We start from the raw sequence: 24,022 nt of genomic DNA on the forward strand, positions 1-24,022 counted from the left end.
GAAAAGCTCTCAGTGAAACTTACCTACAAGTGCACTGCAAAATGCCACCTCTGCTTGTGGCCATCCTCTTCTTGGGTCCCATGGCCCACCATGACACAGCAAGCTCAGGTCTCCCCAAGGCAAGAGTTAGATTCTCTGTGACATGGGTGTGGGATTTAGCTGTTGTAGCCCATTTTCTTGTGTCCTTTGAGTGGTGTTCCGAAAGGTGGTGTCTTTGGCTCCTTTTGCCCATAGGCCTATGTGTTTCCTGCCTGATTTCACATCCTAAGTGGCTTAGAAGAAACTGCAGCTGTAGGTGTGTTCTCATGGCACTCGGTGGAGTTGAAATGCGTTTGTGCTGTGTGTATCCCAGTAGGACATATCCAATGTGAGGTACACTTACTCCTAGGTTGTTATTGGTCCTGCAGAGATGATTAGGGGAATGCTTTCTACAGGGCTCTGCCTAGAGCAGTGCAGACTGCAGCCCTAGCATCCTCACACTCTCTAGGTAGCGCGTACCTCACCTGACTGAGCCTCCGTTTTGCCCTTATAAACTGGGGGCTGGTGATCACATTCAATCTTACAGGTGGTTGGTGGGCATGACCTTGGGGATGCTACTGGGTAAGGGCTCGCTGGGTATTAAAGAAGACCCTGCCTTCATGTTAACACAAAAGGAGACACAGAGTGTTTGGGTGTGGCCCAAGGGTCTTACCAGCCCCAACAACCCCAGAGAGAAGTCCACATCTCCACATCCTCATTCATTTAGTTAGTGCCTGCTGGGCAGAGAGAGAGAAGGGGGGCAGGGGAGGAAGGGGGAGGAGGGGAGGAGAGGGAGAGAGAGTTTCCTTTGCCGAGCTAGGGACACACCAAGGACATTGTCTCTTACAGAGACAAAGTCCATTCTGAGCTGCTGCTGCCTGCCTTCTTATAAAATACCTTTATGTGAAACCCTTCAGTCACCCTTTGGTGCTGGAGTCCCCCTGGCCTGACCACCCCAGAGCCTGTTGTCAGTGGCCTACTCCCTGATCACTGTACAGGGAGTTTTTGTTTTGTCCAGGGTGACTGCTCCACCTTCCTGGCCTCAGATGTATATAGTAGGGTGCACAGTGTGCCTGAAGTTGAAGACATGCACGGCACCCAGGATTAATGTGTGCCATTATTGTACCATGCAGTGGAGGATGCTGCTGCAAGTCAGTACTGGAAGGAGAATGTGGGAACTTGACTACTAGGCTTACCTAGAGTTTGGTTCCTGTCACCTTATTGAGGGGACACACCTGTCCTCAGCTTGTGAGGCTCTGGGGTGTTTGGCATCTGATGAGCCCTGGCTTAAGTGAGGTATTTGGGAAAGGCCATTTGGTAAGGGCCAGTGTGACCCTCTCACTGCAGGTCACCAGGGACCCTGCAGGAAGGGTTCTGGTCTCAGCATCTCCTCCTTGGGGCTTTCCTGATTTCATGTATGTTAGGTTGGGAGGGGCTCAGAGGTTAAGAGCATTCATTGCTCTGCCAGAAGATCTGAATTCTGTTCCCCACACCACATAGCTCACAACCATCCATAGCTCTAGATCCCAAGTTCCAAGATTTCTGGCACCTTCATCTGACTTCCTCAGTCTGACACAATACACATACAAACATATATTCAAAACACTCATATAGATAAAATATTTTTTCTTTAAAGTGCCAGGTGTAGTGACTGTGAGCATAGGCAGATTTATTTCTCAGTTCAAGGCTACATATTTAGAGACCTTGCTCAAAAAAAAAAAAAAAAAAATAAAAGGTTGAGTGGATATAATTCATGTGAACTTTTTGGGCTGGAGAGATGGCTCAGTTGCTAAGAGCATTGCAGAAGATCGTATCAGTGCCCAGCAGCCACGTGGTTGCTCACAGTCACCTGTACCTAAGAGGATCAGATGCCCTCCTCTGGCCTCTGAACTTTGAGGGCAGTGTCCTCACATGTTCACAGACACAGACCTATGTGTGTAGTTAATACAAGTAATAAATCAATCCCCACCCTGCTATCTCCCGTGACAGGGATCATAAATCTTAGGACACTAAGAATAACCAAACAAACCCCAAACTCGAACATGTATGGCTGCTGTTGGAGCTCCAGCGTCACAGGAGCCCGTCTCAGGGCGGTGGTGTTCTCCCGAGCTGTTGTCCAGGAGCAGCTGTAGTTTTCATCTGAAGAGTTCTTCCAGTTCTTTTTTACCCTGTGTAGGTAAAGCTGTTTGGTTTTTGAGACAGGATCGCACTATAGCCCTGGTAGCTGCGGAACTCACCCTGTAGTTCAGGCTGGTCTTACACTTGAAACAGTCTTCCTGCCTCAGTCCTTTCGAGGTTGAGATAAGAGGCTACTGGTAAGCATTTTAAAGCTCTGTACATATATTACTAGACAACTTGAATTTTTTTCCTTCAATCTGTTTTCAGTATCCACTCCCATGTTTTTTTGATATGCTGGTGAAGTAGGGTGGGGAAACTGAGCCTCCACTCAGTTCTCGGCTCTGGATCCTTTTTACTTGGCCTTACATAGGCCTGACAATATTTAAAGGTTGAGACTTGGGCGTTTTTTGAATTCCTTCTAGAAGAGTCTTAGCTACTCTGTCATTCGGATGTGTGGCAGGAAGTGACTTGGGCCCACCCAGGCAGGTATAAGTGTCTTCTGCTTTTGAGGAGACGTGCCTGTCACAACTTAGCTGTCATCTCCCTTATTCTGGTCCCCCTCCAAATGTTCAGGGGAGTGACTGTGCCATGTGGTCAGATTGGACAAGGCTCCCAAGCCCCAGTTGCTGATATGGGTGACCTGGCCTCCAGCTTGTGTCACAGCTCTGGAGAGTGCCAGCTGCAGGCCAGGAGGAGCTGGGCAATAGGATCTCTGTGCCTGTGATTGGGCTCCATGTGTCCTTGTCTTTGACAGGTGCAGCTGCTTCATGAGACCTGCTCTCTTCCAGATAGGAAGTGATGCTTCTCAAAGCCCCGGAATAGATGCTTCCCTAAAGGAGAGTTCTACTGCATCAAACTGTAGTGTGAACTTTTTCTTCCCCATTTCCCAAGAGTCCATTGCTTGAGTAGAACCAAATAAAACCAGACAGAGCAGCTCTCTTCCCCATTGGTGCTTGGTAAGCTTCAGAGCACACCGTAGGAAGGAAGTCTGTGTGCCACACCACCACCCTTAGTTCTTTAGAGCAAGGTGGACCTCTGTGCACCCTGTCATCATGCTTCCATGCTGGAGTCCTGTCACTTCCCCCACAGTCCATCTGGACCACCTCTATCAAGACTGAGTTCTGATGCACTCTTTCCCACCTGGCCTCTGCCTCTCTACTCCCCTAACCACTCAGACCTGTCACCTGACACCCTTGGCCATTTCAGTCTTTGCCCAGCTGTGCATTCCTGTGCGACAGCAGCTCCCCAGGGCTGCCATTGAGGGGAGGAATGGGAAGTGTTTGTTCCTCCCTCCCTCCCTCCCTTCCCCCTCTTATGTGCTAAGGTTCCCCAGGTTACAAACATCAGCTGTCAGCTTTGTCCATGCTTTACCCACTTACTGCCCTCCTCTGCCTATGTCTGGGCTATACATTTTGGAGTATTACTAACAGGTAGGACAGCAGAGTCTAACCTCTTGAGTGTTGGCATGATGATGCTCAGTTTCAGCTTGGAGAAGCTTTTCATTCTTTTAAAATGTGCAGCTGCTGGCCCCAAGCCCTTTTTGAGGGAGACTTCGCATAGTGTGTTAGTTGGCAGTTGGACTGTGTGACTTGTGTCTATGTGTTAGCAGGGGATGGTCACTGGCCCGCCATACTTAGGCTGTGCTGGGTACCTTGGCTCTAAGAGGACTTCTTAGACATTCTGGTCTCTGCTACAGCATTTGGTCTGTGGCATTTGACTTAGAGCTAGCTTCCTACCCAAGGTTCTCCAGCCTCCAATAGCAGTTAATGGTGTTGGTGCTGCCTCAGAGGCCCACCTTTGGTATACCACAGGGACTCGGTCCCCTTGGTCCCAGGGCTGGCAGAGGCACCTGTATAGGACTTGCTGAGGGAGCCATTTGCTATTCAGTCCCCACTGATGGTTGTGAGGGTTGCTGCACTGTGCAGGCATGGGGCTCAGCCCTGAGTGTTGGGAGAGAGCAGGGAGATTCTTGTTCTCGGTGTTCTAGCCCACCTCCTTAGTAGCTTGATGGCTCTTTTGACCTTCATATCTCTGCGCTTAAATTGACCATCATTTCTTGTGCTGCTGCTATGCAGGCAGTGGTTGGTGAGACTCATTCTCCTACACAGGCCTGTGGTAATTATTCTGGTGGGGCAGCTTTCTTTTTCCCTCTGGGAACTTTGAAACCTACCCTCATTTGCAAGTGAATGATTCAGCCCCTTACTCTGCCTCTTAGGATGCTTCCTAAGGGAGGCTGGTTTCTTCTTGCCCACTTTGTGCCTGCAGTACAGTGGCTGTCAGCACTAGTCCCAGGGAGACCTTGGTCCTGTTGACCTTGAGGCGGTTGGGGCTCTTACCACAGACTACCCTGGTGGGCTGGGTTGGTCACTCCTCAAGGGCACAGCTGTGGAGATGGCACAGCCTACTTGGGACCTCTGCGGTGCCTACCAGTCCAGCTCCGCTTGTCTTTCTGGAGGTGGGAAGGCAAACCCTAGGCATCCTTTCTCCTGCCTTCACTTAGCCTAAGAACCTAAGGTTGGCTCAAGGTTTTGGACCGAGGTGTGCTAAGCGCCAGGCTTCTCTGATAGGCTTCTAACACGTGGACCCAGTTTGAGTTCTGAGCAGGTAACTGTCTGCATGTGACTGTGGAAGGGGAGTTGTCCTAGAGATACAGAGAGCAGTCCCCAACCCTGTTAGACTCTTGCTTTCCCTTAGCCCTTTTCCTGGAACTCACTCGGACTCAGAGATCCGCCTGCTTCTGCCTCCTGAGTGCTGCTGGGATTAAAGGCGTGCGCCACTCAGGGTGGAGAAGATGGACTTCAGGCAGGGTCTCTGGATTCAGAAGATCTAAGAGTCTGAGGCCAAGGCCTGAGGCTGCCCTAGGAAAGCCCTTCCTAGCTGCAACAGAGTTGTAGTGGTGGAGCGTTGAGGGCAGGGCCAGACCTAGAGCTTCACTCTTTCTGGTTTTTGACAGGGTTTCACTGTGTAGCCCTGGCTGTCTTGGAACTCTCTCTGTAGCCCAGGCTGGCCTTGAACTCAGAGACTACCTGGCTCTGCCTCCTGAGTGCTGGGATTAAAGGTGTGTGCCACCACTGCCTGTCAAGCTTCACTCTGACCCCCATTTCCCACGTGCCCTTCTTGTCAGAGGCCCTGGGCTCCCATCTTTTCCTGGCCAGGCCTGGGTGTGCTTGTATCCTGTCTGAGAATACTGCCAGCTTGCCTCCTCACTTGTCCTAGAACTCAGAGCAGCTCTGCTTCAGACAGCCTTGACACCCAGGGCAGTGACTTGTTTGCTTTCACAAGGAGACAAGACAGACAGATTGTCAGCAGATTTGATGGGGTTTCTGGTCAATTGTGTTGGAGGAAGAACAAAGCTGTAGAATTCCAGAGCTGAGAGTTGCTGGTGTAGTGGAGGGGTGGGATGGATGCTCTGGAATCTGGGGAGGTTGCCATGGTCTAGTGTAGAGTGGCAGAGTTGGGGGCAGATGATAGGGTTTGGGACCCTATCCCGATCCACTCTGTACTGAGTCGTACTAGGGTTAAAGCATCAGCCATACCTAGGTGGTGCCATGCTGAAGCTCCTGGGTCCTCAGTCTTCTGAGATGGGGCAGGGAGCCTTCTGGGTCTGTGAAGAGAATGACTGGATGGGAGAGCAGGGGAGGGGGGCATGACACTCTGGTTTGGCCATGGGAGCACATCCTTAATATGATGCCCCTAGTCCCTCAGAACCTGGAAGGGGTTCCAGAACTGGCATTGTTCAGGACAGGCCTTCCCTACCATATTTGCCAGTGGGGAAACTGAGGTACCTGCAAGGAGGTACCCTACCATCTAGGTTGCAGAACCAGAAAGTTTTCCCATTGAGCCTGCTGGAGGTATGAGCTGAGGTTCTCTGCAGAGCGCTCGCGCTCTCGCTCTCTCTCTCTCTCTCTCTCTCTCTCTCTCTCTCTCTCATATATATATATATATATATATATATATATCCCATGAAAAACTAATCCCTGGATCCTGCCAGAACTCAGCCAGATTTTTTTTTTTTTTTTTTTTTTTTTTGTGCCTGTCCATAGTAAACTCTGGGTCACTCTGACTTTCCCTAGTCTGGTGTCCTGTAGTGTTAAGACCTGGGGTTTGAGCGGCCCCTTTAAGAGCGCCTTGTCCCAGACCCTGCTGTGGAATGCCAGCAAGCTGTCCTCCTGTCTCTGCTAGGGTTAACAACACTTCACTTCAGCTGTGTTGTCTGGAACCGGTTCAGACTGGTTTTCTGGAAAGTGCTTTGTCTCTCTGACTGAATCCTGGGAAGGGTCATGTGGAGCCCAGTGATGTCATGGGATCAAAAACTGACTCAGCGGTTTGTGGGTTTTGTTTTATTTTTTTTCCTCCTTTTTCTTTAAATCAAGATGTGTGTGTGCCACAGGTATAGGGCCATGGGGTGGCATGTTGGGATGGACCAGTCTGTACTCTGCTAAGAGTGTATCTCTGCCAAAGAGCTTAATGTGATCCACACTTCTGGTTCCCTGGAGGGGAGCAGCAGAAGGGAGCTCAGGCACACAGCACCTGAGGTCTCCTCTGTCTGGGTCCCCCATGTACCATCGCAGTGCCAGGCCCCTGGGCTGGTTTTCAAGCCCACACTCAGCACTGTTCCTCCATGGAAGGACCCTGTCCAGTAGCAGCTGCTACTTTCCTCCCACTCGGATCCCATGGCTTCTCAGAGAGGGCCACACCCCAGAGCCCTGCGGACCCCTTTCCTGCCCAGTCATCCTGAAGGTGTGAAGAAGTCTTGCAGGGACTTCTGTGGTCCTGTCCTTGCCCTTAGTCAACTAGCTTCCTCCATGAGGAAGACAGTCACCCTCCAGACTTTAAGAAGGGTCTGCTTCTCTGTGCCTGGTTCAAATGCTGTGTCCTCCCTTTCACATACAGAATGAGTGAAGAAGCATGTCGAACCCGGAGTCAGAAGCGAGCCCTTGAACCCGACCTAACAGAGGATGATGTGGAGAGCAAGAAAATGAAAATGGAGAGAGGACCATCAGAGCTAACCGTGGACGGAGACCCCAGGGTGGTGCCTGAACTGGGTGCAGGCCCAGCCCAGGGGTTGCTGAGGACAACAGAGGCCATGGCCACGGGATTAGGCGAAGGAATGATAGGAGACGGACCTGTGGACATGCGTACCTCACACGGGTGAGTGAGAAGAGTTGGTGGGTTGGGCTGGAGCCTAGCAGAGGCTAGGTGCAGGGTCATGGTGTCCCTGAGTCCTAGGTTGGGGCACTGTCAGTGACAGGTCCATGAGTCTCATAGGGAAGGAAGTCCCTTGCTGTCTGTGGGTCTGCCACTTTTGGGGTTCTAGGAGGACTGGAACATTCTTTTGGTGTGAGTGCCTCAGGGGCCTGCCATGCCCTACCTATATCACTTCTCAAAGAAAGGGCTTCCCACTGCTCTGACAGGCTTCTGCCATCTGCTCTGTGGGTTTCTCCTGGTCATCACTAATTACTTCAAGGGACTTTGCTGGTACTCAGGCTTTGTGACACTCAAGGGTGAAAGCCTGAAGGAAGTCAGACTAACTTCCCACCAGGTCTTCACTCAGAAACCTTTGTTTCCCAGGACATGCATTACCCTTTCTTCAGAACACTCTAGAATGGAGCATTTACCCCAGACTCCACTGAGGGCACAGCCTCCCACCCTGTGATGAACTTACTCTGACCCCCTCTTCTGCCCACCAATATCTTTTACCTTGAGGATCCCAGCCCAGCCTGCCTCATGTTTGCCCAGTGAGGGCCAGAACTGGTGGGGTGCAGGAAGCTAGTTCTCCACATGTTCCCTATAGTGCATAGGGATTTCTGTCTGTCAGCTTTGTGCAAAATCCAGAGTGTTGGATTTTCAGCTGCATAAGGAGTTGGAGGTCAGCCTGGGGTACACAGGACCCTGTCTCCCTGACAGTCCTCTTCCTCCCTCAGAAACTTCTCTTCCTCTCTGACTGCTTTCTGCTGCCCTGTTCTAACCTAAGGACTTATTTAAAAATAAGTCAAAGTGACAGGCTTAGGCTCCTTTTCCTCCCTGGGACTTTCTGGGTCCTCAGCCCTCTAGTGAGATTTTTGATGCATGAGCTCCCAAAGCCAAGGGAGAGGGAGATGCCAGATCTGTTGCATATTTTGTCCGCTGGGGCCTGCTCCTTTGTGGATGGGCTGGTGAAGTCCAAAGTGGAGTGTTACAGGGCAAGAGAGCCCCTCTTCGGTTGCCGAAGCCCAGGACTACACCAGGCCTCTGATCCTCTGGGGCCTCCCTGGGCTGTTGGTTTCTAAACAGTCTCTTGGATGTGGCGTTCACTGAAGTTGCTTAGGATGATTTCATACTTAAGGATATGGGAAACAGATCACCCAGAGACTCTGGAATGAGAGGGTTGCCTACAGACTGGAGACCCCCAGGGCCCTGGCTAGTACAAGTGTTAGAATGGAGAAGAAATCTAATCCTGCAGGTCAGTGGGCAGAGTGGGGGCCAGGTTACATGCTCCAGCTCTCCCTGGGCAGAATATCCCAGCCACATTTCTTCCTGTGTAATAGTCACCCTGACTTGCAGGTGATGAAGTAACAGGAAATGTGCTCTCAGTGGCCACCTCTGCAGTGTGGGGACAATCTGAAGGGAACAGCCCTGGTTTCTGTGTTTGGTCTTCCCTGAAGTATCTGGCCAGGGTCACCTTTAGGGACTTTTCCTCCAGCACTGTGTGTGTTCTGTTGGTATCAGGAGTTGGGTTCTGTGGAGACTCATGTAGTGAGTGTGTCCACCCACAGTAGTGAGGGTGAGGTTACCCCCCCTTTTGGGGGGCATTTCGAGACAGGGTTTCTCGGTGTAGCTTTGGTGCCTGTCCTGTATCTCGCTCTGTAGCCCAGGCTGGCCTCATTCACCGAGATCCGCCTGGCTCTGCCTCCCGAGTGCTGGGATTACAGTGCCACCACCGCCCGGCTTGGTGAGGTACTCTTGCTTTGGGCTCACCACACTTGTATTTAGAGGATATTTTACCAGATGTTTTAAGCTGCACATTTCTAGACCAGTGTTACTCTCCATACAGTGCCAGCTCGACCTGGCAAACTAGCACACCTCTGCAAGACAAAGCTAGCTTCCAGATTCAAGTCGTACAAATAAGGGTACATGTAAGGAGCAGTGTGGCCACATTGGTGGCCACAGCTTTCCAGGCTCTTCAGTCAGAGGAGCCAAACTAGAGGCATCCAGGTAGTATGTCAGCTAGAAATTGTGCCCAAAGAAGTGTTTTTATTTTCTTAACTTTTTTTTTTCCCCTTTTTCTTTTGAGGCAAGGTCCTGCTGGTAGCCCTGGCTGGCCTGGAACTATGGATGTAGACTAGATTAGCCTTCAACTCAAAGAGATTCATCTTCCTGCTTTTGCTTTCTATTACTGGTTAAAGATGTGTGCCAACATGCCTGGCTTCTCTGTTAACTTTGGGGGCGGGGGTACGTGGGAATCTGTGCTCATGGAGCCCAAAAGTCAGCTACAGGTATCAATCACTCAGAAGCTGTCCAGAAGTTGAGCCCCAGAAACCCACCTGTCTCCATGACCCTAGTCCTGAGATTATAGGCACCACCAAGCCCTGCTGTTTATGTGGGTGCTTGGGGTGGAGCCATCTCCTCAGTACCTGCTCTGTAGATTTGAAAAGTATGTGCTACCAGGTCCTTGGTCCAGACCAAGAGGTGAACATGGATGGTCCTCTGGGGTTGCAGCCACTGCCCTCCAAGGGTATGTGGTTTCCTGACTTTGGACAGCTTAGTTTTCATCAGGTTAGCTTGGTTTGTATTTGTAGACTTTCTATCTGTCCTCTTTGCCACCTGGCTTTCTTTCCACACTGTGTCTGTGAGATCCGTATGCTGTCTTCATAGCTCAGGCAGAGCTGTCTGTTTCCATGGGTTCCATGTCCCTATGGGTTCCACACTAACAGTTTCAACCAATCACAGTCAAAAATAAGGAGTAGGCTGGGGAGGGTGTAGCCTAGTAGTAATGTGTTTTCACTGCTATGACAGAATGCCTGACAAAAGCTGCTTGACAGAGAAGTTTAGTTGGGTAGTGGTTTGAGGATATAACCCATTGTGGCAGGGAGGGATGGAGGCAGGAGCGTGAGGCAGCTGATCAACAGCAGTGAAAGCAGAGAATGAGGAATGATACTGGTATGCAAATTGTTCCTTTTCATGCAGAATTGGACCCAGGCCACGGTATGGTGCTGTCTTCATTCACGGTGGCCTAGAGGTGTGTCTTTTAGGTGATTCTAAATTCCATCAGGCTAACAGTCAAGATTAGCCATCGAAGATAGAGCGTAGGACCCTGAGTTCAGTGCCCAGCACCAAAAAGTAAAGTGTGTAGGAAGGACTTTCTGGTTGCTAGTCCCTAAGCAGAGTGTCAGCTGTTTTGAGTGATGTACAAACAGTCATCCCATATTATACCAGAGGCTGGAGCGTCTCAGAACTGAGGAGTGGAGAAGGCCTGGGATCACCGGCCACTGGTACCAAGGGTTTTGACTATATGCTTCTGGAAATCCTTTTTTTCTTTATGTATATGTATGTGTGTCAGTGTATATGTCCAAGACAGCGTGTCAGCTCACAGAAGCTGGAGCTCCAGGCATTTGTGAACTACCTGACGTGGGTGCTGGGAATTGAATCCCAGTCCTCTGCAAGAGCCTGCTTCTAGAATTCTAATTGGCTCTTTTTCAAAACTTCTCTTGGTCTCATGCTCCCATCATGGACATTTTGAAGGCTAGGGTAGGCTTTGGTAGTAGCAGAGACATGGAATATCTGTTTTCTTTGAGGAGGAGGCTGGACTCAAATCACTTAAGTAATGGCTCTGTGAATATCCATATGTATCATTGCAGCCAGGTGACTTAGAACATGGATGGCAGATGTAGTGGTGGGGTCAGCAGTCTATACTCCTGTCTTCCATTCCACAGTTTCTCTGACTGTCTCGTAGTGTGTGTTTTCTATTTGGAATAAATTGAGATCAGGCGGCAATTTGGGATTATGACTGAAGAAAGCATCAGCTCTCTTTTCCAAAAGGCGACAGTGGATGGCACAGTGAGGCAGAAACTGCGCTCCTCGGCACCTGGGAGCCTGCTAGGGCTCACAACATCTTCCTGGAAGCACTTTCTCAGGAACTTACTGGCCGTGGGAGTATGTGACCTGGGACTACTACACATTCTCCCACTCCTTGGCGTGTGTAGGCTGAGGACCAGTAGCTTTTTTGGGGTATGGGGTCTAGGGCAGCACTTTGCCCATCATGGATTTTGGTCAATGAATCTTGAAAAGATAATGACCCAGTGCTGTGAGGACCAAGAGTTAAAGCATGGCCTGGGCTTACATAGTGACGACACCTGTCTCAAACAAGGAAATAACTTTAAAATGCAAAGAAGAAAGCAGTGTTTAACATAAACGAAGACAAAGTTGCTGAGGAAAAGAGAACAGGAAAGAAGGCAGAGAAGTATGCAGAGCAGCCACGGCAGTGGGCAGGGGGCAACAGGCTGGATAAAGAAGCCCAGCTCAGTCTTACAGTGTCTCTCTTTAAGTGACACCCTCTAGGTTCCAGGAGAGAGATAACAAAGCAAACACCAGAGCCCTGGGTGAGTTCATGAACAATGAAGTGATTTGAAGACAGAAACTGTTATCTTATAGGATCAACAAGCAAGAGAGGGGCTTTGGGGGTGGGAACTTGCACTGTGTAGTTGAGGCTGGAGTGCAGCACAGAGATCCTCCTGTCTGTCTTCTGAGTGCTAGGATTAAAGATGTGTGCCAGCCCAAAGAGGGGATGTTTTATAAAATAAGGAAGAAATCAGTCACGAGCACATGTGCACCTAACCACATAACTCGGAATGCCCAAGGCCTAGTCCAGTAAGATTCATGTTAGAAATAGATGATTCTTGGGCTGGTGAGATGGTTCATTATGGATAAAAGCACTCGCCACTCAAGTCTGGCAACTGAGCTTAAATCCACAGAACCCATATAAAGGTGGGAGGAGAGACCCAGCTCCACCAAGCTGTCCTCTCTGTCTTCCCCATGCACACTGGCGTGTGCTCCTCCCCCATCATGCACAAACACAATGGTAATAATTTTAAAGGACAGGTTACTGGTGCCACGGTTTACTCTTGGCACATAGTGAGGCCATAGCCACTGTAGACCCATTCGGCCTGGCTGGCATCTGCATAATACAGTGAAGTGCATTGAATATTCTCTGAGTTGGCTGTAATAAAGATGACAGACAATAGCAAGCATTAGCAATGATGTATGGAAACCAAAGCCTCTTGTATGCCCCTGGTCAGACTATGAAGTAGCACACGCAGACATTTTTCTTCAAATTTAGACATGAAGACATGACTGAGGAAAAAATGGAATCACTTTCTTCACACAGGGTAACTCATGTGTCCGTAGTCCGAGCAGCATGGTGCATGCCAGCCCAGAGGACATAAGAGATACCCAGGTGTCTGTAAAGCAAGTTAATATTGCATTCAGAGGAAGGACGTAGAGAACTTTTTAAGACACAGATGAACCACAGCTGGCCATGCTGAAGGGGCCATAGCAGACCCCAGTGACTGGCCACATAAAACTAATTTAGAGGACATGACCAAGAAAAAGGTATGCATGAGGCCTTGAGTTCCATCTCCAGCCCTGAGAACAAAAGGAAGGGTAGGATTAGAGATAAAGCCCACAAAATGGCCCAGTGGATAAAGAAATCGGCTTGCCACCCACCTAGTCTGATAACCTACGTCTGAGCCCCAGGACCCACATGGCAGGAGAAAACTTAAGTCCAGTCTCAAGGCTGTCCCTCACCTCCATGTGTGCCACAGACACACAAAACACAATGTCATTTAAAAATTTAGACTGAGATCTGGAAAGGAAGGCATGGATAGCTATGTGGGGCCAGGCAATGGGAGATTAGTACAAGGGGACATCTTGGTGATTGTCTCATAGCTGTGATGCTAAAAGCCACTGAATTGTACTTCTTTTTATTGTAGTCTCATGTCATTTAGGCTGCCTCTAAACTCTTTATCCTCCTGATTCCATCTTCTGAGTGTGAGTGCCTCCACACTTAATAGTGCTGTTCATGACACTGAGTTCTGCCGTGTGTTACCCCTCAGTGTAGATATTTCAGAAGCAAACGGGGTTCAGCAGTCTGGCTCAGTGGTGAATCGCTCCCTTTTTGTGTATAAGGCCACATGTTCCACTTCTAAAACTGAAAAAAAAAAATGGAAGTTAAAATTCTAGTTCATGGAAACAGAATCCACAGAGGTCACCCCAGGGTTTCTGTCTTGTTCTGCAAGGTCTGTCAGCTGTGAGATGTGGGTGTGTGTCACCCTCTCTGGCCTGGACCTCTGGCCAAGGCTGAGCTGGTGCAGAGGGAGCTGCTTGCTGCCCTCCATCCACTCCCTCATCCTTCCCTCCATCCACTCCCTCATCCTTCCCTCCATCCACTCCCTCCATCCTTCCCCTCCATCCACTCCCTCATCCTTCCCTCCATCCACTCCCTCCATCCTTCCCCTCCATCCACTCCCTCCATCCTTCTTCCTCTCCTTCCCCAGGACTTGGATGATAGGTGGGCTACCATGTGGGACTTGAATGACCCTTTTCTGTGGCATCGTCTCCTTGGGCTGCTGCAGGATGAGTCCTGTGCACTGTTTGGGAAGAAGGCAATGTTGGTAGTGTGGCTTCCTTGAAGGGAATGGCAGTGTTCCCTAGCAAGGCTGTCTCCATGCCCTCACACCCTGAGAGGAGGCTGCAGGGTCTGTGTTTGGTCAGGTTGAAGTTCAGTGTCTACTTCCAACCCGTCGCAGGTTGATGTTGACTTTTGTGTTGGTGGCTTGTTTACTACAAGATGGAGTGAGCACAGGCTGTGGCATACTTGCCTTTCAGCAAGCTTGAGGGCCCTCAATCTTTGGGAACTTGAAGTTCAGTCTTTGGATTGTGGAGTTCAGATCCCTAGTGTGGCATTGTAGCCTGTGATAAGCCAGGACACCAAAAGGGCACTGGTGCTGGTACTGATACCATGTCCTTCAGACAGGATCACTGAGAGAGAGCACTGAAGGGCAGTGGCACATCTGTAGAAACCTGTGGCACTGAGGTGTAGCACACCTATTAGTGTTCCCGTGTCCCCCACAAAAGCCAGGTAGCTCTGTGAAGTGCTGAGGGGAGGGCTGGGTGTGTGGCCTTGCCTCCTCTGTGCAGATAGGGCAGGCCTCAAAACACATGCACAGTGCCAAGGCCAGCAGCCCAGGTGTCTGGCGCAGTGCTTTTTACTAGGAGCTGCTTGGGACAGAGGGTAAAGGTAACTCTGGAATGGCCACCTCATAAAGAGGTCTTCAAGTCACAATGAAGAAAGGGCCTGGCATTGTTGCATGCTTTTAATCCCAGCACTCTAGGTAAGAGCAGGAAAAGAGAAAAAGAGGGAAGGTTTAAGGCTAGAGAGATGGTTCGGTGGATAAATTCCTTGCTGTATAAGCTTGAGGACCAGAGTTTGGATTCCCCAGAACCCATGTGAAAGCTGGGCAGGACATATGGCTACTTGTAACTCCAGCACTCAGGAAGCAGAAATGGGATCTCTAAGGGCAAGCTGGCTGTCTAGACCAGAGTAGTCTGAGTTGACAGTTCAGCAAAACATCCTGCCTCAACGAAGCAAGTGGAGAATTATCAAGGAAAACACTTTTAAGTAAACTCCAGGACTTTACATATGTGTGCATGCACACCACAGATGCATGCACACCACAGGTAAGCGTACACAGAGGAAAGGCTTACTTACGCTCTAGGATGTGGTTGTGTTCTGGGGCCCAATGCGTTTGGGCCTGTGGTGAAGCCACAAATGGTGAGAGTGTAGGTACAGGAAACTGCCCAGCTCCTGGTGGCTGGGGGTAGCAGAAACAAGAGTCCCATGTTCGTCTTTGTGGACACATAACACATGGCTTCTGTTGATGCACGCCGTCTGGGCAGAGCCTCTCCTAATGATGCTCTGTTGTGAGTTCTGACAGGCACACACACATTTGAATCTGCAAGGTAAAGAACCAAATCACCCAGAGCCTCCTGAAGAGCCTTCCAGTGTCACACACTCTCTACCCTCTCTGTTGTCTGGCTTCCTTGGCTCAACGTTGGTATGTGGTGTTGGCTGAGTTCTGAGTTCTGCAGCCCCCACTCTTCCTTACATGGGCTCTGATTTGGGCTGAACACTGCTTTGTATGCTATGTGATTATCTCATATGGACAGTGACCATCCTTGCCTTTACTCCATGCCCTGCAGTTGATAGCAGGCTCCTGAGTTCCGTGTGGTTTAGTAATATTCAGGAAGCGAAGGCCTCCCCCTCAATATGTCCAGGTTTTTAGTATATGTGGTAGCTTATTCCTTATGACTCTGCCACTAGGTCCCTGACCTGCATCTGTGTCAGGTCCTCCTCTGTCACCTTCCCCCTCTAATGGAAGCACAAGGCAGGTCTGTAAGAGAAAGGTAACTGACTGCCCATCATAAGCTGCATTTGGGGGTAACCATACACATGGGGACAGGTTGAACATCTTCCCCAGAATGCAGACTAGGTCTGCCTACCAGCTGTCTGCTAGAATGCATCCCGAATAAACACTTGTGGCTCACATGTTAGGGGGATGTCTTAGGATACAGCCTCAGCATGTGCATATGTGGTTCTTTGCCTCGAATTTTTTTTCTTTCAAGACAGGGTTTCTCTGTGTATCCCAGGCTGTCCTGGAATTCGCTGTGTAGACCAGGCTGGCCTCCAGCTCAGAAATCCACCTGCCTCTGCCTCCCAAGTGCTGGGATTAAAGGCTGCACCACCACCACCACCGCCACCACCATCTCTTTTAGCCCCTGTCAGGAAGCCTGTGTCCTAAACTGTGCTTCTGGTCTGAGGGTAAGTGTAGCTGTTTGGATGGCTCTCAAACCCATCCTCCACCTTGAATCTTCTGCCTGTCTCCAGTGCCCTTGAGTCCTGGTACTTGCTGCCTTTCTCTGTAATTCTGTACGCTATCTGGACTTCAGTGATCACTGGGTGACAGGGAATGCCTCCTTAAACTCAAAAGAGAAGACCATAGGCCGCCTTGTGTCGTAACTATCTTGTAGGCAGGTTCTGCTTTAGGGAATTTAGGTACATGTCCTTTTTGGGCTCTCTCCTGCCCCAATTGCCAGCTCTGGACTCCTGGCCCTTTACATCTCTTTCTCAGTTTCTGCCTCTTTTCACTGGGTTTCTTCTTGTTCCCACCTTCTCCCTCTCTCTTCTCCTGTCCTTGTCCCCCCCCCCCCCCCCCCCTTTTGGTTTTTCGAGGCAGGGTTTCTCTGGCCGTCCTGAAACTCAGTCTGTAGACCAGGCTGGCCTTGAACTCAGAGATTCACTTGCCACTGTCACCTGAGTGCTGGGATTAAAGGTGTGTGCCACCACTGCCAAGCTTTTTTTCCCCTAGACTTGTTTGCATGTGTATCTGTGCACCACATGTATGTGCCTAATGCCCATGGGGGCCAAGAGAGAGTATGTTAGATCTCCTGGAACTGGAGGTGCACAGGTAGTTGTTAGCTGCTATGTGGGTGCTAGGTACCCAACTGAGATTCTCCGGAAGATCATCTAGTACTAACCTCTGAGCTGTCTCTTCAGCCACATCAGTTACATTTGTTTGTTTGTTTTGGGTGGGGGTTGTTTTGTTTTGTTTTGTTTGTTTGGTTTTTTTGAGACAGGGTTTCTCTGTGTAGCTTTGCACCTTTCCTGGAACTCACTCTGTAGCCCAGGCTGACCTTGAACTCAAAGATCCGCCTCCCTCTGCCTCCCCAGTGCTGGGATTAAAGGCGTGCGCTACCACCGCCCGGCCATCAGTTCCTTTTTAATTGATAGCTTTTTCCCTGGCCCAGTGCTCCTGTCCTGATGGCAGAGTGGAGTGAAGAAGAGTCTTTGGTGTATAGAGCAGGTAGAAGCAAGCGTGGTTACTAGAACCTAACAGTTTGGTGGCCCCATGTGCAGCAGCAGGAGTCACATCAGAAGGCAGACTGTTGTAGCCCATGAAAGACCTCTTTAAGAAAAGAATGGTAGGCTTTCTGAGAAGGGTTCTGGATTGTATTTTGACACTGTAAAGAAGATTAACCCAGCGTGATAGTGAGTTTGCAGAGAGGAAGAGCTGGGAGCCCTGGTGTGATGTGTCTTGGTTCCACATGGCCTTGGATGCTTCATGCCTCCCCCTCAAGACCTGTCTCATTGCAATGTAAGACTTTTCACAGTGCTCAAGGGACTAGTGTGTGAGAGACTGGAGAGGGGATGTGCCCCAGACACCCGAGGGAGGAAGGACATGAAAAGCCAGGGAGATATGCTGAGTTCCCTGACGCTCAGGTTCAGGCAAGTGCCATGGCAGCATGGAAGGCCCTGTACTCCCTCAGGAGTGGGAGACGGAGAGGTGGTGTCTGGTGTCCAGAGAGATGGGAGACATGCCAGTAATTGCTGTATGTTTCTATTCTTCTATCCCAAGCCATAGGGCGGGTGTGTGTGTGTGTGTGTGTGTGTGTGTGTGTGTGTGTGTGTGTGTATACACGTGTGTACGCGCTCAGTTTGTTCTGTTTGGAACACTTAGTAGGTTTGCATGGAGAGGCTGCATTAATTAGTTTCTGTGCTATTCCAGTTTAGTATAAGTGCCACCAAAGCAAGTACTTGGGCAAGGTTTCATGTAGCCTAGGTTGTCCTTACTGTGTTGCTGAGGAGAGCTTTGAACTTCTGATCTGCTTCTACCTACAAAGTGATGGGATGGCAGACCTGTGTCACTACACCAGCATATAGCTTAAACCTTTCCTTTTAAACAGTCTCACATGGCTGTCTTACTGAGTACTGGGATAAAGGGTGTGCGCTTCTTTGCTTGGCAGTGACTTGCATTTGAAAACACAGCTTGGCAGCCAGGGAAAAAGTTACCGCAGGTCATGACATGTTGGGATGACAAAATTGGGGAATCCACCCAGCCTCTTTTCTGGAACTGGAAGGATAGCTTGACAGCTGAGAGCCGTAGCTGCTTTTCCAGAGGACCCATGTTAGATAGTTCATACCAGCCTGTAAATATGGCTCCAGGGATCTGATGGCTCCAGGCAACTTGGATCTGTGGAATATGACTGTGGACATCTAATGTAGCAGGAAAAAGTCAGTGATCATCTCTGTTTAGTAAATCTCTTGGAATACTTGGCTGCTGGGCCCTTTGTTTGTCTTTGTGCTCAGTGGTGGCTATTGGGATGGAGCGTGCATAGGAGACCAGCGTTTGCAGTACCCAGGGAGGATGGTAGTGCTGTGGGGTGACCGTGTGTGCTTCACAGGTCCTCTGCTACAGCTGCACCTCCAGAGGAGCCTGCCCCATGGATGTGTGGAAACCACTGTGTTCCTGCACACTGAACAAAAGAAACGGTTTTGTTTGTTCTGGAGACGGGCTCTCTGTGGTCCAGGCTATTCTCAGACTCATTGGAATCCTCCTGCTCCAGTCTCTCTCCAGTGCTTGGATTATGGATGTGAGTCACTATACCTCACCCCAAAGAAATATATTTTTAATGTAAGTTAGTTTTTTAAAATACTTATTTATTTTTATTTTATGTTTATGAGTGTTTTACTGGCGTGCACTGTGTGTGTGCTTGCTGCTGAAGGTCAGAAGACGACATCAGATCCCTAGAACAGAGTTAACTGTTCTAAGTTGCCATATCTGTGCTGGGAGCTGAACCCTGGTGCTCTGCAAAAGCAGTAAGCACTCTTAACCTTGTTGATCTGTGTCTTCAGCCTAGTTTAAATTTTTTGAGTATTTGTAACAACCTCTTGTATAACCCAACATGAACAGATCGCTGTGGACCATGGCACAGACAGCAAACCAAGCTTCTCAAGTATTAACCATCCTGGACTCTGGTCTCGGTGCTTTAGTTATCCTCAAATGTCCCTTTAGTGTCCCAGGTCCCCATATGGTGTTTAGTCTTCACCACATCTTCCATCCCTTGGGGTAGTTTTGAGTCTGCTGACCAGGTGTCCTGTTGTATCCCTCCATCAGGGTTGGATGTTCTGTGGTGGCAGTGGGGCTGGGGAAACCTGTACTGTCAGACTTGGTGCAGCTGGCACCGTCCTTGAGCCTTTAGTCCAGTTGGCATGTTGGTTTAGTCCTCACACACTTTGGAAAGAAAGCTCTTGTACTGCCTGTGCTAAAGTGTGGAGCTCTGGCTGCTTCCTCAAGGGAGGACTGTTCACTCTGATTTCTTAGGATTCTCCTGGGAGTTGAACCTGTTGTTGGAATGATTGAACACTCCTTTCTGTAGGCACAGAGGGACTCCAAATGTCCCAGCTTCACAAAAGCCACATTTCTAAACTTTGCTCATCAGAATATTCTACTTAATTGCTGGTCTCAGTCAGTACCAGGAATATTTTGAACTTAGGGTCTTTGTGTTGACCATTTTGGGAGAAGTTCCTACAGGTACACAAATCTTTACTTCCCCCTTTTTTCATCCAAGAAAGGTCATATGTCACACTACAGGACTGCTTCATCTGTCCCTTTTGTCACAGAGTATTAAAAAAACACATTTCAGGACTCGTGTGATGAACGGGTGTTCTGATCCACAGGTGGAGCCAGCCAAGCATCGTGACTTGAGTGCCCTTCTGTCCACACACTGACGTGCACTGCCTGACTTGGGCTGAGTACACATCTTGAAGCTCAGATGTCTGAAGGGGCAAACCAGGCAGCTGTGCTGGTGCCTCCTCTGCCTCCTTGTGGTTTTTCCCAGTATAACTCCACAAATGGGACAACAGTCAGAGCTGACAGTGCATGGGGACCAGCTTCTCTCTGTGCACATGTTCTTTCCTGAGCAACCCCCATGGGCCACCTTACCCCCCCACAGTGGCATTCTCATCCCTGGAGGGTCCAAGTTGTCCACAGGGCTTGGCTGAGTGACCCTGGGAAGCCACTGACCTAGTCCTGCTATAACTTGTGTCTTCCCTTGCACACTGGCAGTGCTGTTAATAAGGAGTGTCACACTGTAGTTGACATGGGTGGCCACTGTAAATGGTCAGCAGTTCTGTGATTCTGGGGCTTCCTACTGATGGCTTCTGCTGTTTCTAAGCCAAGCACATAGGACTTAGCTTTCCCAAGGCCCCAGCTGTTCTAGCCTCCTTGGGTGGATGATAGGCCTCTGAGCCCATGAACTTGCCACTGTGGTCCCCCAGCTGCTTCCACAACCTTCAGCTGCTCTGTACTGCCCTTACCTGGAAGGAGGTTGCAGTTCAGGCTGGGTACCAGCTAGCCTTGCTTCTCTGTAGTGCAGCTCTACAAGCCATGTGCTGCTTCTTCCTGTATCTGTGTTGGAGCTCCAGAGCAGCAGTCAGAGGTGACGTCTCCAGGAAGAGTGATGGCTGGTTTTCAAAAATTTCACCCCATCTGCTTACCTCTGTGCTGGAAAGGTGGACATGTTCTGCATCCCAGCATCCCAGCCTTTGGGTTATGGCCTGGAGGTGTGATGATGGATGCTGATCAAGGCCCGATGGCAAGGAACAGGTGGGCTCTAGAGCACCTATTTGTGTCCAGTGCTCACTGCAAGACAGGCTAGCCAGGGCTGTTGTTTTTGTTACAAGGATCCCTGAAGGAGAAAGCACCAGAGGGCAGGAGAGGGTAGGGCGTCCATGTAAATTGCTACTATGCCCAGATGGTAAGAAAGGTGTCTCCATATTCAGTCCTGGTGCTGCCAGGTCAGTTGTTGTCTGGTAGGGAATGGTACCCACTGTTAAAGCTCTTTAATAGGTACCATGCGTGGTGGTGCCTTTAATCCCAGCACTCAGAGGCAGAGGCAGGAGGATCTCTTGAATTCAAGGCCAGCCTGGTCTACAGAGTGAGTTCCAGGACACCAGAGCTACACAGAGAAACCATTTCAGGGGTGGGGGCTCTCTAGTAGAACTTCCTAGAAGTGGGTTTGTGTTTGGGTGGCCAGTAGTACAGTGAGTGGAACACATGTAAGTGCTCTTGGCTTTGAGTCAGATGCATTGCTGGTGTTGTCTGAAGCAGAAGTGCCCCCAGGCCTCCCATGGACCTTCCAGGGTGACTCCTCACCCTTTATCCTGTAGCTCTGGTCTACTGTGTGCTTGGCTTAGCCTGTCCTGCCTATAGATAAGGCTGCCTCCACTGTCCTGTGTGGGGAGCTGCCAAGTGTGGCATGGCAGTCACTAATACATTCCTCTCCTGTGTTCCTTCTCACTCCCTGCTTTGTTCCTGTAAGTGTCCTCTGTTGGGGACAGTCTAAGAAAAGAGGCCTAGACCCTCAGTGTAGTAGTTTAAAGCAGTGCTGTGTTGATGCTGTACTGCTTGGCTGCAGGCTAGCTGGTCCTATGTCAGCTGTCCTCAGTGTCCACTAGTCACATATAATGGTTGACACTGGCCAAACCCATTTCTGTCCCCTCAGACAGAGGGTTTGTCCTACACCATGTGATTTGGGGCAGTTACACGTATCCCAGAGCCAGTGTTCTAAAGGCCTGTAAGAAGCTGCTGTGACCTAGCTCAGGGGTTCAGCAGTGCGAAATGCTTTCAGGTGGTTTGGTGTTCAACAGCTACCCACACATGCGAGATTTTCCCTTAGACCCTAGATGTCACTGGGGTTCCAGTGGACAAGCCCTGTCTTGAGTTGCCCAAGGTACAGCAGTGGACCCCATCCTTCACACAGTTTGCCAGCCTGTAAGCCTGAACAGGTGTCCCTCCCTAGGCTGTGTTTGGGGGGTCTCAGGAGGGGCCCCCTCTAATCCAGATCTTTGTGGCTAGAGACCCTCTTGGAGTGACTAACCCCACCCCATACCTACAGCTCATGCAGGGCTATGACTTGTCAGAGTATCTGTCAGGGGAGTTTGGTGTTGCTGAACACTTGCATCTGCAGCCTGATATAACAGGATACACCAACCTCAGAGTTGGCTTTGAGCAGACAGCCCCACCTTTTTTGTTTTGTGTTGTTTTTTGTTTGTTTGTTTGTCTTTGGTTTTTTTGAGACAGGGTTCTCTGTGTAGCCCTGGCTGTCTTGGAACTCACTGTGTAGATCAGGCTGTCCTCGAACTCAGATACACCTGCCTCTGCTTCTCAAGTGCTGGGATTAAAGGTGTGTGCCTGGCCAGACAGCCCCATCTTGTCAAGGCGGGAACAGGTCCTTTAAGGATAGCAAAGGCACTGCTAGGTGAGCATTGGGCGCCAGAGCAGCTCTTCTTGCTGTCACATTGCCTTGGGGCAGTTGGACTCCCTCTCTTTGTGGTGCTGAGACATCTGAGCTTTCAAGACCCTGAGAAGAGTAGAGAAAAGACAGTGTCCTTCAAGAAGCAGAGTCAGGACAACCTGCTGTCTCTCACATATGGGGCACTCTCAGCAGCCTGTGTCCCATCAATCTCCAGTGCACAGCTTTGCGGGTGTCTCACCTCTATAGGAGGCAGCACTGGGAAACAGTCCCCTGGCTCTGAGTAGAAGAAGCTGCTTGACCTCTTTCACTCCAGCCTGCTCAGTCTTGGTGAGTCCAGCTCTCCTACTCTAGTGGTGGGAGCACTTGTTCAGGATCTGCAAAGCAAGGTGCCCGATCCTCCTGTGCCCTTCCTTATTGGGAGCTAAGGCTATGTCACCTATGGGAGAGGGATATACTCAGGATGGGGAATCCCTCCTGTGAGTCAGAGAAAGATGTACCACCTAAAGAGCAAGGAAGGAAGGCCTGTTCAGGGGGAAAGGCAGGCTTTCCTTGGCATGGTGTCATCTGTTCATCCTGTCCCATCTGTCTGTGTTCTTCTCACCACAGACTAGGTGACTAAGGCCACATTTGCTAAGCAACACCTTGGGGCCCCTGCACGTCTGCGTGCCATGGGGCCAGTGAATGTACACAGCCATTCTGGAGGCAGAGGACCATTGAAGGGTGATGGAGACAAGGCTGGACAGGGTTTGGTGGACAGGGTGCAGGTGTGGAAGTCAAGTTAAGGTGTGTTGTGGTCCAAAGTTTAGGTGCAGAAGGGTAGTTGGGTGGGTCATAGTGTAGTCATGCTGGGCTCCAGTGTTGGCCCTGAGGAGGACTTGTAGTTCTAAGTCACATCTTTGGGCTGTAGACCATGATTAGCTCAGAGACCCCGTGTTTCAAAGTCCCCATTGCACAGATTCTGACCTTAGGTGCTGTGTTGTTCGTGCCCAGTGTGGGTCTGGGCAACCATTTCTTGGAACCTTTTCTTTGACTTTCTGTAGTTTGAGGTGCGTAGGAGTGCTCTATGTTTGGATCTGTGGGTCTTCTTGGATAAGCTTCCCCTTAAATAAGTTTTGGGCTGTTATTTCTTTAGTGCTTCTGTTTTGTTCCCACCTGTGAACTTGTCTACTCTCCTGTGTCCAGTGTGTTCCAGTGGGCCATGATCCTAAGGACAGAGCCACTGTTTGTCATAGTCAGAGTCTCTCCCCACTACACAGTGGGTGCCAAGATGATGCAGGTTTGGGAGGACAGCATTTTCCCAGGGCCCCAGGAAGCTCCATTTGAGAACCACAGGGATCCAGTCCCTGAGGCCAACTATGTCTCCTCTATGAAGCTCTTTCCTCACTTTAGGCTGAGGGAACATGGATAGGAACTGAGCACCTCACCTGGCAAGGTCTACCCCTGTACAGGTGCTGATGACCAGGCCAGCCTGTTTCCAGGGGTCTTTGCTGGTGACATGAAGCCACTTTATCATCTTGTTTCACTGTGTTCTCAACATAGGCAGGCAGGACAAGTTCATACAGTTCCAGATAAATGCAGTTGTCCCAGGCAGCCATCTGCATGCCACTCTCCATGCTCCTCTTGCTACGTTTTATTCTCCTGCCCATAGGTTTTATAAGTTAAAAGTCTCCCTCCAGTGCCTGTTAGTTTGATCCCATGTGTGCCTGTTCCTAAATTAAAAGCTTTGTAGAAAAGTACAGAGAATCTTGAAGGGACT

At 49.9% G+C, this 24,022-nt stretch overlaps 1 protein-coding gene across 7 annotated transcripts in view; it reads left to right on the plus strand.

Moving 5' to 3' along the window:
• Positions 1-24,022, plus strand: part of Gatad2a (GATA zinc finger domain containing 2A) — a 92,718-nt gene that overhangs the window by 54,265 nt on the left and 14,431 nt on the right. For all 7 annotated transcript variants that reach the window (XM_036166389.1, XM_036166392.1, XM_036166388.1 and 4 more), the window contains one exon: positions 7,030-7,287. In XM_036166389.1, coding sequence (XP_036022282.1) covers positions 7,031-7,287 — 257 coding nt within the window. In that variant the 5' untranslated portion in view covers position 7,030. The remainder of the gene's footprint in view (positions 1-7,029; positions 7,288-24,022) is intronic.

Source organism: Onychomys torridus, chromosome 17 (genome assembly GCF_903995425.1).
Source record: "Onychomys torridus chromosome 17, mOncTor1.1, whole genome shotgun sequence".
NCBI classification, from domain to species: domain Eukaryota; kingdom Metazoa; phylum Chordata; class Mammalia; order Rodentia; family Cricetidae; genus Onychomys; species Onychomys torridus.